This window comes from Melanerpes formicivorus, unplaced genomic scaffold (genome assembly GCF_026170545.1).
Source record: "Melanerpes formicivorus ecotype bairdi unplaced genomic scaffold, bMelFor1.0.p_v2 SCAF_120, whole genome shotgun sequence".
NCBI lineage: Eukaryota > Metazoa > Chordata > Aves > Piciformes > Picidae > Melanerpes > Melanerpes formicivorus.
Window position 1 is genome coordinate 390,326 of NW_027142472.1, and position 13,643 is coordinate 403,968.

At 43.6% G+C, this 13,643-nt stretch overlaps 1 protein-coding gene across 1 annotated transcript; it reads right to left on the bottom strand.

Moving 5' to 3' along the window:
- Positions 1 to 839: 839 nt before the first annotated feature.
- On the bottom strand, positions 840 to 13,339 carry PGRMC2 (progesterone receptor membrane component 2). Its single transcript, XM_068167591.1, has 3 exons — positions 12,936 to 13,339; positions 2,799 to 2,954; positions 840 to 2,047 (listed from the first exon to the last, which is right to left on the bottom strand). Exons 1-3 carry the CDS (start codon positions 13,300 to 13,302, stop codon positions 1,950 to 1,952), a joined length of 621 nt encoding a protein of 206 aa, XP_068023692.1. The 5' UTR covers positions 13,303 to 13,339; the 3' UTR covers positions 840 to 1,949.
- Positions 13,340 to 13,643: the final 304 nt, after the last annotated feature.

The following is a 13,643-nucleotide window of genomic DNA, read 5'->3' on the forward strand; positions in this document are numbered from 1 at the left end:
TGGACACTGCATTAGAGCTCAACAAATATGACCAGTGCAGAAACCAGTGCTTTACTGGATGAGTCAGCAGCTCAACAGCCACCAGGCTAATGGGATTGTTCAGCCTGTATGAGAGAACCTGCAGGGTCACCTGCCTCCTGCAGCAAAATGGCTTCAGTTCCCTTGCTACTTGTGATGAACGCTGCTGTTCCCAGCTTGGACATGCAAGGATGAGTTCAACCTGCCAACATGTGAGTTACACAGGATTCAGTGGAGGGAGGATTGTTGTTTATTTATTTGTATCAATATAAATCTCTTCCAGTCAGAGTAGTAAAAAGGAGTTAGTTTCTGGAATGTCACAGATTACAGTTCCACAGGATGTAGATATGGAAATCTGCTACTGTAGACTTGTCACAGGTGAAATCTGCAAACAGGTACAGATGTGTAAGCTATAAAGGTGCAAATCATGAACTTAATAGTGTAACCAGTAGGGAGAGCAGAAGAGGGGGGGAGATTTCTACAGTATGTTGAGTGATACCCCGTGGAGGTCCCCGGCGCTCTCCTCAGTACCACAAGACAGGTGGCAGGATCTCCTGCAGGGCTGCTGCTTTATTTACATTGCTTTTTTCCCCACCATAAACACATTGGTGTGGGTTTATTCTCTTAAATAAAGCTTACCTCAATAAGTCCTGAAGGTTCTTCAAAAGCTAGGACTTGAAAGGAGAAGTAGCACCATGAAGACAAGGAAAGGTAGTAACAGAGGTGGATGTTTCATATCCCAGCCTTCTGCTGTTGCTGTGGTGTTCTCATCCTATTGCAGCTGTGCTTCCCAGCTTCTACACACAGTCTGACAGCACAAGTGGTATTGTACATGCTTTATTAAAATGGTAACTCGTATTTACAGTGACTGCAGAAACGATCCCTCCCCAGTCTTGCACTCAAGACAGATGCACACACAGACACACGTGCTCGCCCCTTCGCTCTACAGGGGGGTGAAGGCTGTGCTCCCCAAAGTTAGGCAGCTCCTGGAAGAGGAGGAAGGGTGATTTTTTGTGTGTTTGTAATTACTTAAAAAGAAGCACAGGAGTATGCATTTGGCCATCACGACGCTAACTGAAGTATATGTAGTATTAACATATGGCAGTAACACTGAGTATTCCTCTTTTACATTCTATACACAGAATGACATCAAGGTTTTCCAGTCAACAGAACATTCTAACTTCAGTCTCAATGCTGCTTGTAGTGACTATGAAACCAGAATTTTGGGGCTGTCCCTTAAAACAATTCAAGTCTATGTAAGCGAAATAAGGCACAATTAATATTTGATTGGATTTAGAGGATGGGAAAAGGGGGGAGAGGCAGGCTTCAGATAATAGATGTTGCAGAGAAACAGTTTTACCCAATCCTTTAGAGAAAGGATGAATTTTTCCTCCATCCTAATCTACATGGACTTCTCTTAGAGAACTGAAGTATTCTGCCAGGGCAACTAACACCCACATACAAAACAAAATTGGAAATTCACATTTTAACACCAGTTTCAGCAGTCTAAGCCACTGATGCTGATGTGCACATTTTTCTTTAATGCTGAAGAAGAAGACACACATGAAACAAGATTCAAACCTTCCCACTGAGCTTGAAGACTCACATCCTTTAGAGAGCTTGTAATATAGACTATTTGAAGGCTTCAAGCTTACTGATAAAAAGAAATAGCATTTTTACCTTTAAATCCCTGGCCCCTCTTCACTAACAGAGCCTAACCAGACATTAGAAACAAACTGCAACAAAAGGTTTGGCAGCACAAGTAATGTCTAGTATTCAAATCTTCCTTTGTGAGTGTATTATTTTCCTTGTACAAAACTGTTGAATGTTTTTCGCAGCAGATGAACTGTACCCAAAGATGCAGGACATTCTGTGATGGGGAATAAGAGGTTGCAGTTCCGAAGGCCCCTGACTTTGGTTGTTTACAAAGTTCATTCCTGTTTAGTGTGATCCTTGGTATCTTCCTCATCTGTGTATTCTGATGGTTCTTCCCCTGGTTTTAGGAGTCTACCTACGTAGTCATATTTTTCTGAAAAAGATTTATGATTCCATTACAATCAAGTACAGCTGCATTTGCTAGTTAGCCTGCACTGCTGCAAATCTGCTTTTGCTCCTACACACTAAGGTCCTCAACCCAAATCGCTGTAATTGATGGCAGTTTATCAGCAAGCTCAGCCTCCTAAAACAATCTCACTGCTTGCTACTTTCCCTGCTCCAAGCACTTGGTTTCAATTCTCCCACAGGTAATCAGGCAAGCTTTATCACACAATGGCTGAAAACACTGCTATTAAAACCAGCATGAATTGCCTCAGCCTATTTTGATTTCAGTTCATGTGAAAAATGACCCCCACCTTCCCCAGGGCACACTTCCGTGCTTTGGAGAAATTATTTCACGTCAAACTTGTTCAGCCCCTTATGCCAGAACAACTCTTAGTCCTAATCACCTGTCTGTATCATCCAAAGCCACCAAGCTGCAAGCAGGAATTCCATCGGCTAAGCTACGCTGAGGTGCCAGAGTGAAATTCTGCACTAAGAGCAGAGAAGGGAACAGCTTGCTTTTATGAACTAAAAGGCTGAAAAAGTTTCTGTGAGATAGAGTGGAAACCTCTCTATGTGAGAAAAAAAGCCTGAATTGCCTGGGGTTTACCCTAAGAAAGCTACATTGTGTTTCTAATGTTACTGTCACCAATTTCTTTTAAAGCTGCCCCCAGCCCAAATCAGTAATTTCTATTTAAAACATTTTCTCAAGCTAAAGATGTGCTTCTAGTTTGAGAATTTACCTTTAAATTGCATTTCCCACTCTCTTACACTTTCCATCTGTACAGCATTTAAGTCCGATAGGTCATCATATTCATCTCTGAGTGCATCTTTATCTAGACAGAAAGTTGCTAGTCCCCTGGAGGCATCTCTGCCAGCAAATATTCCATATGGACCCTCTGAAAACAAGAAGAGAAAATTGATACCTTCAAGCCTCTGTTTATGGTGACCAGTCTCAGTTCTTTAAATAATCTGCCAAAGCCATACATTCAGCTTCTGCAGTGATGGCAACAGCAGTAGTTTCAAGGCCACGGCTGTTGGACATGCAACAGCAGTGCAACTCAAGCTTAAGTATCACTAGGAGATAGCGTCTGCTGAGAGAAGCAGAACCAGGAAGATAGCTTGGAAGGGATATCTGGAAAAATCCCTGCCATTTGATGCAAGCCAGTTGATGTAAATTCCAAAGGGACTGGAGGCTGGAATTCAAAAGAAACGCACTTCTATTAAGCACAACACAGAATATTTACAAGTCAGGCATAAACAGAAGCAAGCTCTATAGACATCTTCATTAGAAATCCATTTATCAATAAACAGAACTGAAGAGGGCTGATTAATAATTACACTTCACTTACAGAGCCACCACAACTTTCTGCATACTTGACAGTCCATCTTTTGACACATTTCTTACTATGTAGAAATAACCTCATGTATTTTGGGCAGCTGATCAGCCATACTCATATCCTGTATTCTTCCAAACTGCACAAATCTTCAGGTTAAAAATGTAAAACAACTACTTACTCACTTCTGGACTGATGCAAAACTGCACAAATATGCTAATCAAATTTTGAGCAGTGACTGTCAAATCAATATTATTATCAAGACACCTGTATGATCTGCAAATCAACAGCTTTCAGGATGCAATTAGCAGCTGGCTTTCTCACTTTCTAATTCATCTGAAGAACTCAAGCATAGTTACCTTAGATTTGTGTAACCTAAAAACAAATACCTTAATTCAGCTCAATTAAAAATACAAAACAAAACACACTTTAAAATTTTCTGCACTAACTGCAGCAGCTAAGCAACAATGAACTGCCCAAGGCATTCTACAGAGTGGTCACTACTAGAAGATACACAGGCCAGAACCCTTCTCTGGCTTACCTCTTGGAAGACGACAGTGGCCATCAGCCTGAAGAAAAGGCAGGACCCATGGGCAAGAATGAACACAACCAAGTGGCAACACACTGTCCTTCACCCCCTCTATTGCCTGCTGTAGCACCTCAGACCTCTTCTGCACCAGGACGAGCCACAGGAAATCATTCAGAGAGGCTGGCTTCCTCCCAGGCCGCTTGCTCCAGCCACCACACCTATCTGCTCCTGCTCTTGCCGGGCATTGACTTCAGGGTTGAGACAGAGGAAGAGCTCTTGAGGCAAGGAACCTGAGTACTGTATGGATTAGAAGAAACTACATCCTCCCCAGAACTGGTGTCGTCTCTCCACCCCAGAGTGCTTGGCATTGTAAGTGGCTTACAGTCAAACCCGAGAACAGAAGGATATCTTGTGTGCCAAAGACAATTCCCTTGTCTCTCTGGAAATAAACCAATTTAAAAGGAAAATTCACAAGTACACATCCAAGCAGCAAATGTCAGCTGGTAGCTTGCACTGTACACATCTGGTTGCCAACAACCAAAACTACTGACAGAATATCTATGCTTTTCCTTTCAGATACTTAGCTTCAGAATTGGCATTCAGAAGAACCACCTCTGGGAGCAGGGACTAGTTATGCTACTGAAGAGAAACAAAGTCAGGAACCCTGTGAACTTTGTCTTTCCTATTTGCATCCTGAATTAAATATTTCTTTGAAAACCAGGATTCAGAGCCTGAAAGCAATCCTATACAGAGATATTTAATCTACCCATTTTACAGGCTCAGTCCCATAGAACAAGGTGAGAGGTAGTCATGGCCATCATGCACAACCTAAGGTAGAACTTCTGCAAACACCAAGCCTTGCTTCACTCCAAAAGCTGCCATTCCGATAATCTAGTTTTTGATACTCTGAATGAAGAACACAAGGAGCCTTAAAAAGCTCTTAGAAAGACCACACACAATCAGTAAATACTTAAGAGAACTTATAAACTGGCATTCACCCTCCCCACCAACAGTATTTTGTCGCCAGTTTCTTCTTGCTCTGAAGTGTTTAAAACAAATATCCCATAAACCCTACTAGCTCTTTGCATGATGTGGTTTCAAAATTCTGCCTAACCAGAGCTAGAGGAGCACACTGCTCCTCTTCCCCTCCACTCTGCATTTAGTGGTTTATGGACTTCTGAAGCACCTGCTGAGATGCCACCTCCTGGTCCACCACCTTGCCTCCAATTATTTCTATTAAAAAGAGAATGACATTACCTCAGTAATACACTTAATACATAATCTTCAATAATACACTTAGCTGAAGGCATGTTTTTAGAACATGTCAGTTTGCATTAGGATTGATGGATGCAAACTTTCTGCAAATGCATTGTAATGTTAGGTGCTTTTCTAAAATGCAATTAAATGTTAATATTCCAGCTTGTTTACTACAGGAGTATTCAAGAGTCACAGACAAACCATCAAGCAAGGTCCACACACTCAAGAGAATGTTAACTAGCAAGATCCAGCCTTTGGGCTTTGTAGACAGCATCTCAAATTCCAGCTCTGCAAGTTTAAGTTAGAAACGTGCCCCACTCTTTAATCCTTTGCTGAAAGGCAAATATTGAATTGTGATTATTTAAAGAAAAGTGCCAGCCTGGCTTTACCTTAGTTACAGGGTTGCTAAAGCAGAAGTTCAGAGATCTCAGCATGAGCAACCTACGTAAGGTTGAAAGGTTCCACTCAGATACTTTTGCAGAGAGGTTAAGTACTGTATTTTCTATTGATACTGAATACACAGGTCCTGGGTTGTGCTCTAAGCTCCTGTCTACTGATTTTTGTATAAACACTGGTGCAACACTCTGAAAGAGGCATTTTGCATATCAGCTTTCATTGCATCCAAGAAGGTGCCAGCACACAGAGTACAGAGAGCCCTGGGGAGATCAGACACTTCACGAACTGATTCTGAAGCAGAGACATTAGTGCAATCCTAGACATACTCCCACAGAGTTCTTGCATGACCAGCTGCAGTTTGCCCTGCAAGGCCTACCCATAGTCCTTCTCTTCTTTCCTTTTGTCTTCCCACCTATTTAGAGTAGCTCCTGTTCTAAATAATTGATTGCACCAGAACAGGATAGACATACTGCAGAGACTGCAAAACCAGATGCAATCAGCATTGATATGTGTAGCATGCTGATTTTTTTGAGACCCTATCACAAAATTCCAGTGGTTTTCTTTTGCTGTACCCCCAAATTAACTACTTAATAATCAAATATTTCTTAAAGTAATTTCTCTTCCCACTCCACTTTGTCATCTGGCAACTACAAAAGGAAAGTTAGGGAAGTGTCAAAACCCGTGAAAGCACACCTGCTTCATGGTACTTGGTTACACATAGCCAGCAGCCTTACATGAAGGAAAACTTTGTACCTTGAAGAATGCTTTTCTTCCCATCGTTGCTTTCCCATTAAACCACTCTAGTTCAGAGCCTTTGTTTATTTTAGTGCTGAGATCAAACAGTTATCAAGACTACATATTTGCCTACGTATCTCCCCACCTATACCACCACATTTATGCACTGCCTTTTCCCCGTGTGAAGTCCTCCTTTACTGTACAACTCATACCTTGTGTTAAGTACATCCTTCTCTAAGCTACAACGCATGCACACTCTTGCTACCCACCACCTGCAGATCCTCACTTTCATGCAGAATCCAGTTAAACATCTGGCCTGACAGATTTGACATCCTGACATTCATCTCTATTCACAGATGAACTGGGTAGCTCAACAACTGGCAAATCAAAGCCCCTGCAGGCAGTAAAAAACCCAATTTTCCAATTCCTGCACTCACACTTTCTGCATATCCTAGCCCTGGTTTGATTCTCAAATGAAGATTTCTCTTTGCAGACACCCTAAAACAACAGCAGGCAAGGAAAAATACATTTAACATTAAAGCACTGTATTTAAAAATTTGAGATATGAAACTGTCTGAGCTGAAGTTTAAATTTGGAAGCCCTGCTTCTAGCTACTTGCTCCAAACCAGACTAAACTGCATCTTGGAATAGCATGTTACAACTTTCAACCAGTTTAGCCAATAGTTCCCCCAGCAAAAAGTGTTTGAGTAGCTACTCCTGGCTTACCAAAGAGGCTATCTGACCACTTTGGTTCTACACTAGCATTGCAGAACATCCCAGACTATTGCTCCAAGACTTGTAACAATGGTGAACACTGCACACTGAACTTTGGATTGCTCCTTCTGTCAGCACAGGGACTGCATCACAGTGGACTTTATATCTAATGAAGTGATTTGTAATCTACTAATTGCATTCATTCTCAGAAGCCCCATACAAGTGTTCTCTAAAGGGGCCACAGGGGTTAACAAGGTTCCTTTTTAAACCAGCCTTGGTTTCTTCAAGTAGACAAAAAGCACTTTCAAGCAATCACCAAGTATGCAAAGCATACCAGATGTTCTTTGCATCTGTGGGCTCTGAAATAAGTGCCAGTTTTGTCTGAAGTTTAGAAATTCATGGACATTTCTTAAACAGCAGAGAAGAATAAAAAATAATCTCTCTTTTAAGTTCAAGGAACAAAAGGAGACAGACCACGAAATTATTGACAGCTGCACTATTCTACCACTTTGTCTACCTTTTCCACTCCAAATCCAAGCAAAAGCCCCACTGTCTGTTTAAAGTTTTCCATCTGAATCCTGACATGTTTGTTCAGTGTTGCATCTTTTATGAGGGAATGAAAAAAGCTACAAATTAGACAAAGCCATTTAGTGATGCAGTTTGAAAGCAGAAGCTTTCTAATAACATCGCTGGGAATTCAAGGTGACATAGTTTTAACTTTACTGCTCCAGATTTACATGAAAGCAAAGATGTGGGTCAATTTTAAGTTACAATTTCATGGAAAGTAAGTGTCCTTAGAAGAGCAGATGCTAAGACAGGAACTGCTTAGAAAGAGGGGTCTAAACCTGAAAGAGAGAGGCCTCACTCTTTTGCTTGCTTCCTTTTTAATTGTAGAAAAAAGTGCAAGAATCAGTGACCAAATTTCAACTAAAGGGGCATGCAACAAGCACCACCAGAAGGGTCTGTAGGTTAGTAGCCAGAAGATTCCTGGAAGACAGCTCCATACTTGAAAAGGGCCTAGATCACACACCTTGCTTTAGTGAGAAATGCTCTGGCTGCTTATTTTATTTCATAATCATGCAAGCAAACAATGCTGGTCAGGATTCTTGATTAAATGAGAGTAAGCTACACTGCTATGCACTGAATAGAACATCTCTATACAATTAACCATGATGCCACCATCCCATCCTAATGTATCTTGCTTTAAGCATACCTGCTTGATCAGGCCCTTCCAGCCTCAGGTGACTGGAACCTGAATGCTTTACCTCAGAGCTAGAGATTTACATGGGCCTTTTATCACACAATTGCTCCAGTTTTAAGGATTATATTTGGGTTATTAAAAGAGGAAAAATAAAAAAGACAAAGAGAGCTGACAGACACACAAAGCAGAAGAGAGAGAGATGCATCTTCCTGCATGAAACCACTTAACTCGTCCCTGCTCTCTGTGAATATCGACTAAGGGCTTACAACAATCCCTTCAAGCTGATGGGAAGGGCACCACTCCTTTAATCAGAAGTCTGGAAATGATTTCTCGCCAATATGCAGGAATGCACCCTTTTAGTTTTACTACTTCTAGCAGGAATGTAGCTTCTTTATCCAGACATGCTGTTTGTTTCAAAGGCTTAGGCCCAGGTTGAGAGACGCCTCCAGCAGACAGACACCAGAGAGCTGACAAACATTAGGAACACAGAGAAGACACACACCTTACAGGAAGCACTTCTTTTACCCCAACTCCTGCCCTCTGTACCTATCTGTAAACCCTTGGCTTGTTGTGTTCTTAGCATAAAGCCACCCTTACCAGAATTCTCCAGACATGTATCATGTCCCTCCGGTAGCATTTCACTCTAACCATACCCTTGTAAAGGACAGACTGAAAAGCATCACTGCCATCTTTTCAAGAGAGGCACAATGAAGATTAGAGGACTCAGTTCCAAAGGAAGTCTAACAGCCTGAAATGATGGGAAAGGCGTGACAATGTTTACTATGGAATTGTTGAAAGCATTTAACAACAGAACTCACAGTTCTTCACTGGATTAGCAACATGACATAAAAATCTTTTCTTCCTCGTGAAAAATGAAACATGATGGAAATTTTTGTGGAAGGAACTACTACTATTTAGTCTATTCCTCTTGGCAAACTGGAAAGCAGACACCTTCGTGATGCTTTGAAAGGCAAGAGTGGGATGAGAAACGAGTTGACAGTGACAGGGTACTGCTGCAAAAGAAAGACAGGAAATTGATCTTTTTTTTTTAAACCATGAAACATTAAGAACCAAGAAGTGATGTGAAGAGTTGTGTACACTGTTGCCTATAACCTTGCTTTGTCATGCTCAAAGACATGTATTTTTCATTAACACTGCACCGCATACGTTAATCAAAACCTGTTTACAGCATTATCTTGGCATGCCAATGTAGATGCTAAATATTAATATTTGCTAACATTACTTTAACTCTTACTATGCCTGGCTACTGACTAATACACTACCAAGGGTCTTGATACAAACAAACATGAAATTAAATGTTGTGATAAATGAAAGGGTAAAAACTGTCTCTCCTTATAAAGCCAACACAGCACTCACTAAAGGTAATTCACCATTAGACCCTGTCATGAGATATGACTACAGCTGGGGAAATCACCCCAAAACAGCTCCTCTGAGATTCTGGTTATGTGACATTTTTGACAGTCAGCTACTAATTGTTTATTTCTTTTAGAGATCCTGTGAGATAAAGTAGAAGGCAATTAATTAAAGTTAATAATCAAGCAAAGGATTCTAGGACACTTACTCATCTGGAGACAAACAGAGGTGATATTTAACACAACTAAAAGCTACAGGCTACACTTGCAGTACAAAGCACTATCCCAGGAAGCAGCACTGTGGAGAAGACTTTGGCAAGTAAAGTTTTACATTAAGAGGTCAGTGTAAGCGAAGGCATGGACATTAAATGTGTGACAGAAACTTCTCCTGCTCCTAGCTAAAATGCATTAGACATTCCAAAGACGGATAGGAAACCAACCTGTGACAGAAACTGTGCAAGGTTTAAAGAAGACAACATGAGAATTGAAAAAAAATAAAAATAAGCACAAACATTTCTCTTAAATGTTCAGGAAACTGCAGTTTTCCATCAGGCTGCTTGAAAGGATGGCTTCAGCAGCCTGATAGTTTTTAAAACTACCTGAACTCTATGTGGTTAAAAGGCTCTTCAGTGAAACAGACCAATGTGTAACAGGACTCAATGCACAGAAACATAAGAACAGGAGAACTTCTAATATAATCAGAAGCTAGGTGGGAATTGGAATGGAATTTAATCTCAGCTGCTGGACTAAAGTCTGGACTAGATGACAATTCTGTTCATTTTTAGCCTTCTGCTGTGAGCAGAACAATAAGAAACACCTTTGCATCTAAACTACACTGAAAAAAAAAAGAACAAGACTTAATGGCAAGACATCAGAAGTCTCCTGAGACAGCCACGTTGCTCAACTATCACCCAGTGAAGACTTACTTAAAATCTGATAGTGAGTACTCCACCAATGCTTTCTGCTGAATTCACAGCAGAAGCACTACTTCCCATCAGTATCTCAGCAAAGTACAAAAGGCTCACAATGTGGCTCTGCAGTGTCAGCAAACCCAGTGCCCTCAACTGTTTCTTGTGTTAAACAAAATTTGGCCACAGTATGCTTTGCACTTTTGCTGCACTCCAGCTATGAGACATAAAATTACCAAGAGAAGTGCTGCGGACATCTGGTTACTCTGTCTGAAGTCTTTCTGAAAAGGTCTCAATTAGCTGTGGAAGAATTTTGCACCTAAGTCTTCACAGATCCTTTAAGGCCTGCAAACCACCTTCTAGCTTTTTTTCCCCTTTTTCTTTTCAGCCACCAAAGTTACAAGAAAATATTCCCTGACATGCATCCATGCAGGGAAATGACATTAGCGCAATTCAAAAATCAACATGTTTGGCACAAAACACATGGCTGATGATGCACAGGTTGAGCATCACTATCCTAATGTGCATGGTCCCAAGTAACAGAGATCTGATAGACAAAGATGATGTCAGTTCTGTTATAAAAAGACAATCTTTCACTACAGGGGGGAAAAAAAAGCCTTTGTCCCTCTCCATGAGAAGCTGAAAGCACTGCTTTAGGGGAACCAGCTGCTGCCAGTTATCAAAAAAGCAGACTGATGTCCCAGAACATAAAGCTTCAGCTTCCTCACAATAATAGACCCCCAGAGGTTGACAATGTGAACCAGTGATATCACAGAATCATAGAATGGCTTGGGTTGGAAGGGACCTTAAAAGGTCATCTACTCCAAGCCCCCTGCAGTGAGCAGTGGAGAGTGCATCTACAGTGGAGAGTCTTAAAATTTAATTTACATTTGATATGCAAAAGAGTTAAAAGTGCATGCCTAGATTATGGTTCAGCATTATTTCATACAGTAACTGATGATGCAACCTGTCACCCTATGGGTATTTTATGTAGTATATTATTACCTGCATTTTCTATCAGCACACAGGACTGAGATTAAAAGCCCCTGAAGTGAGAGAGACAAAAGAACTAGCTTCATTAAGTGTCATGAAAGCTGCAGCATACCAGGCTGTATTTTCTCAGCTTTCCTGGTCCACAAGCAAAATAGGGTAGCTTAGATTCCACCATTACTTTTTAAAGCACCCCATGTCAAAAGCATTTTCATTGATTTGTGGCAGTTTCAATTTCTGCAACTGGTAGTAGACACGGTCTCACAAACTGTGAGGGTAACAAGTCACAAAGTACAAGCCCAGTCCAGCTGTACAACTGCTTGTTCACTACCCTGGTGTTTTTTCTTCTTGTAAACTAAGCCTGTTAAAAAGTAGTAACAATTACTTGAACCATTTCCTGAAGGCGAAAAAAGTACCCTCTCACTCCTCCACCCCTCATACACAAACACTTGCCATACCTACTACGAAAACTTCTGCATGGTTTGATTAGATCAAGTTTTCCAAACCACCATTGTTTAAGGAAGAAAATAACCAGCAGTCATAACCCTCATTTCCTTTGGCATCAGATGTGAACACAGTGCTCACTGCTAAGCCTATCCACCTCATTATTAAGAACACTATTTATTATGAAAAAAATACTCTACGGTTTCACACTCTACAATGTGAATATGGAAACATAACATTGCCTTTGAAGTATCTTTTTCTGAACCTTTGAAGTACACATCTCTGCTCCAAATAAATGCATTATTTAAGAGGTTGGGTTGATTTCTGTGCTCTTCTCAATGGTAGCAACAGATCAGTCCCCAAGCTACCTCTTCTTGCCTCTATCCTGATTAAAATTCATACTCGACATGGCATTTGCACCTAAGTAAGTAACTAGCTGTTTTTTTCTTTCATTGCTCAGATGCACTTGGGAAACCTACTAGAAAAGACAGGGGGGGAAAAATAAAGAAAGAATTAAACATTGCACATCCAGATCTAGACAACTGGGAAAATGGATGCGTGAGGGGTGTGTGAGTAGAACCCAGACCCGTTTTGCATCACCTGTTTAAAACTACCGTAAGGCCCCTAACAGACGGTCCTAGTAAGGGTCTGCAACGGCCGTTTCTCATCTGACACGAGCACCGCGGGCAGTCGGCGGCCCTATCACGGCTGCGGAGAGCGAGCACGGGGCTGGCGGCCCGAGATAAATGCCGAGGCCCGCTGAAAGGCAGTGAGGCCTCCTCGAAACCCACCGCCCCCCAGGTGGGGTGAGGCCCCGGAGCCGTCAGCACGGAGTCCCCGGCGGTGGGGCGCGCCCGCCGGGGCAGATCCCCGCCGTCCTCTACAGGACCGCCTCCCGCCAGCGCCGCCCGGCAGCCGAGGGGCAGTGCGGAGCCCCTCGCCCTGCACGGCGGCTCCTGCCGAGGGACGCCCCCCGCCCCGACCCCGGCGTCTCACCGGGCCCGTAGAACTTGCTGCCTTTGGTCACGTCGAAGACTTTGCCGTTGACAGCCAGAAGGATGCGAGGATTGTGGGCCCCGTCGAACTCGCGCAGCTGCTCCAGGGAGAAATCTCGCCGCTTCATCCGCGGCAGAGCGGCGGCCTGGCTCTGCCGAGCCTCGCCCCCCGGCCCGCTCCGCGTCCCCCAGCGCAGGTACAGCCGGTAGGCCGCCAGCAGCGCCAGCGCCAGCAGCCCCACGTTCAGCAGCATCTCACCGCCCAGCACCGCCGCCGCGCCGGCCGGCGGATCCCCGCCGCCCCCGTTCCCTAGGCCGCCGTCGCTGCTCCCCTCAGTCCTTAGCCTGCCATCCCCGTCGTCCGCCATCACTGCCAGGCCAGCGCCCGCCCGCCGCGCGGCTCCGCCCCGCTCGCGCCCGCAGAGACGCCAGGAGGAGGCGGTGGCTGCCGCGCCCGCGTTCCCGTCCCCGCCCCCGCCCGAATCTCTCCCGCTTCCCATTGGTGCTCTGCTTCAGCGGCACCGCCCCTGGCAGGCTCGCGCTCCGCCGGCGAATGGGGCGCGGACACGCCCCTTCAGCCCAACGGGTCCTCTGCTCGCGAGAGGCGTCACCACCCCCGCCAGTGCGTTTGCGCGGCCTCGGTGTCTCTCCTCGCGCAGCCAGGTGGCGGTGGCTGGAGCTCGCGGGCAGAGAGAGGCGAGGGGTTTGT

What these genes read in the sequence shown, in the direction of transcription:
- PGRMC2 (XM_068167591.1), bottom strand. Translation starts at nt 13,302, where the DNA reads ATGGCGGACGACGGGGATGGCAGGCTAAGGACTGAGGGGAGCAGCGAC. An exon ending in CAGCAAGTTCTACGGGCCCG is followed by an intron (nt 2,955 to 12,935) that starts GTGAGACGCCGG and finishes TCTTGTTTTCAG; the next exon opens with AGGGTCCATATGGAATATTT. An exon ending in GTGGGAAATGCAATTTAAAG is followed by an intron (nt 2,048 to 2,798) that starts GTAAATTCTCAA and finishes AATCTTTTTCAG; the next exon opens with AAAAATATGACTACGTAGGT.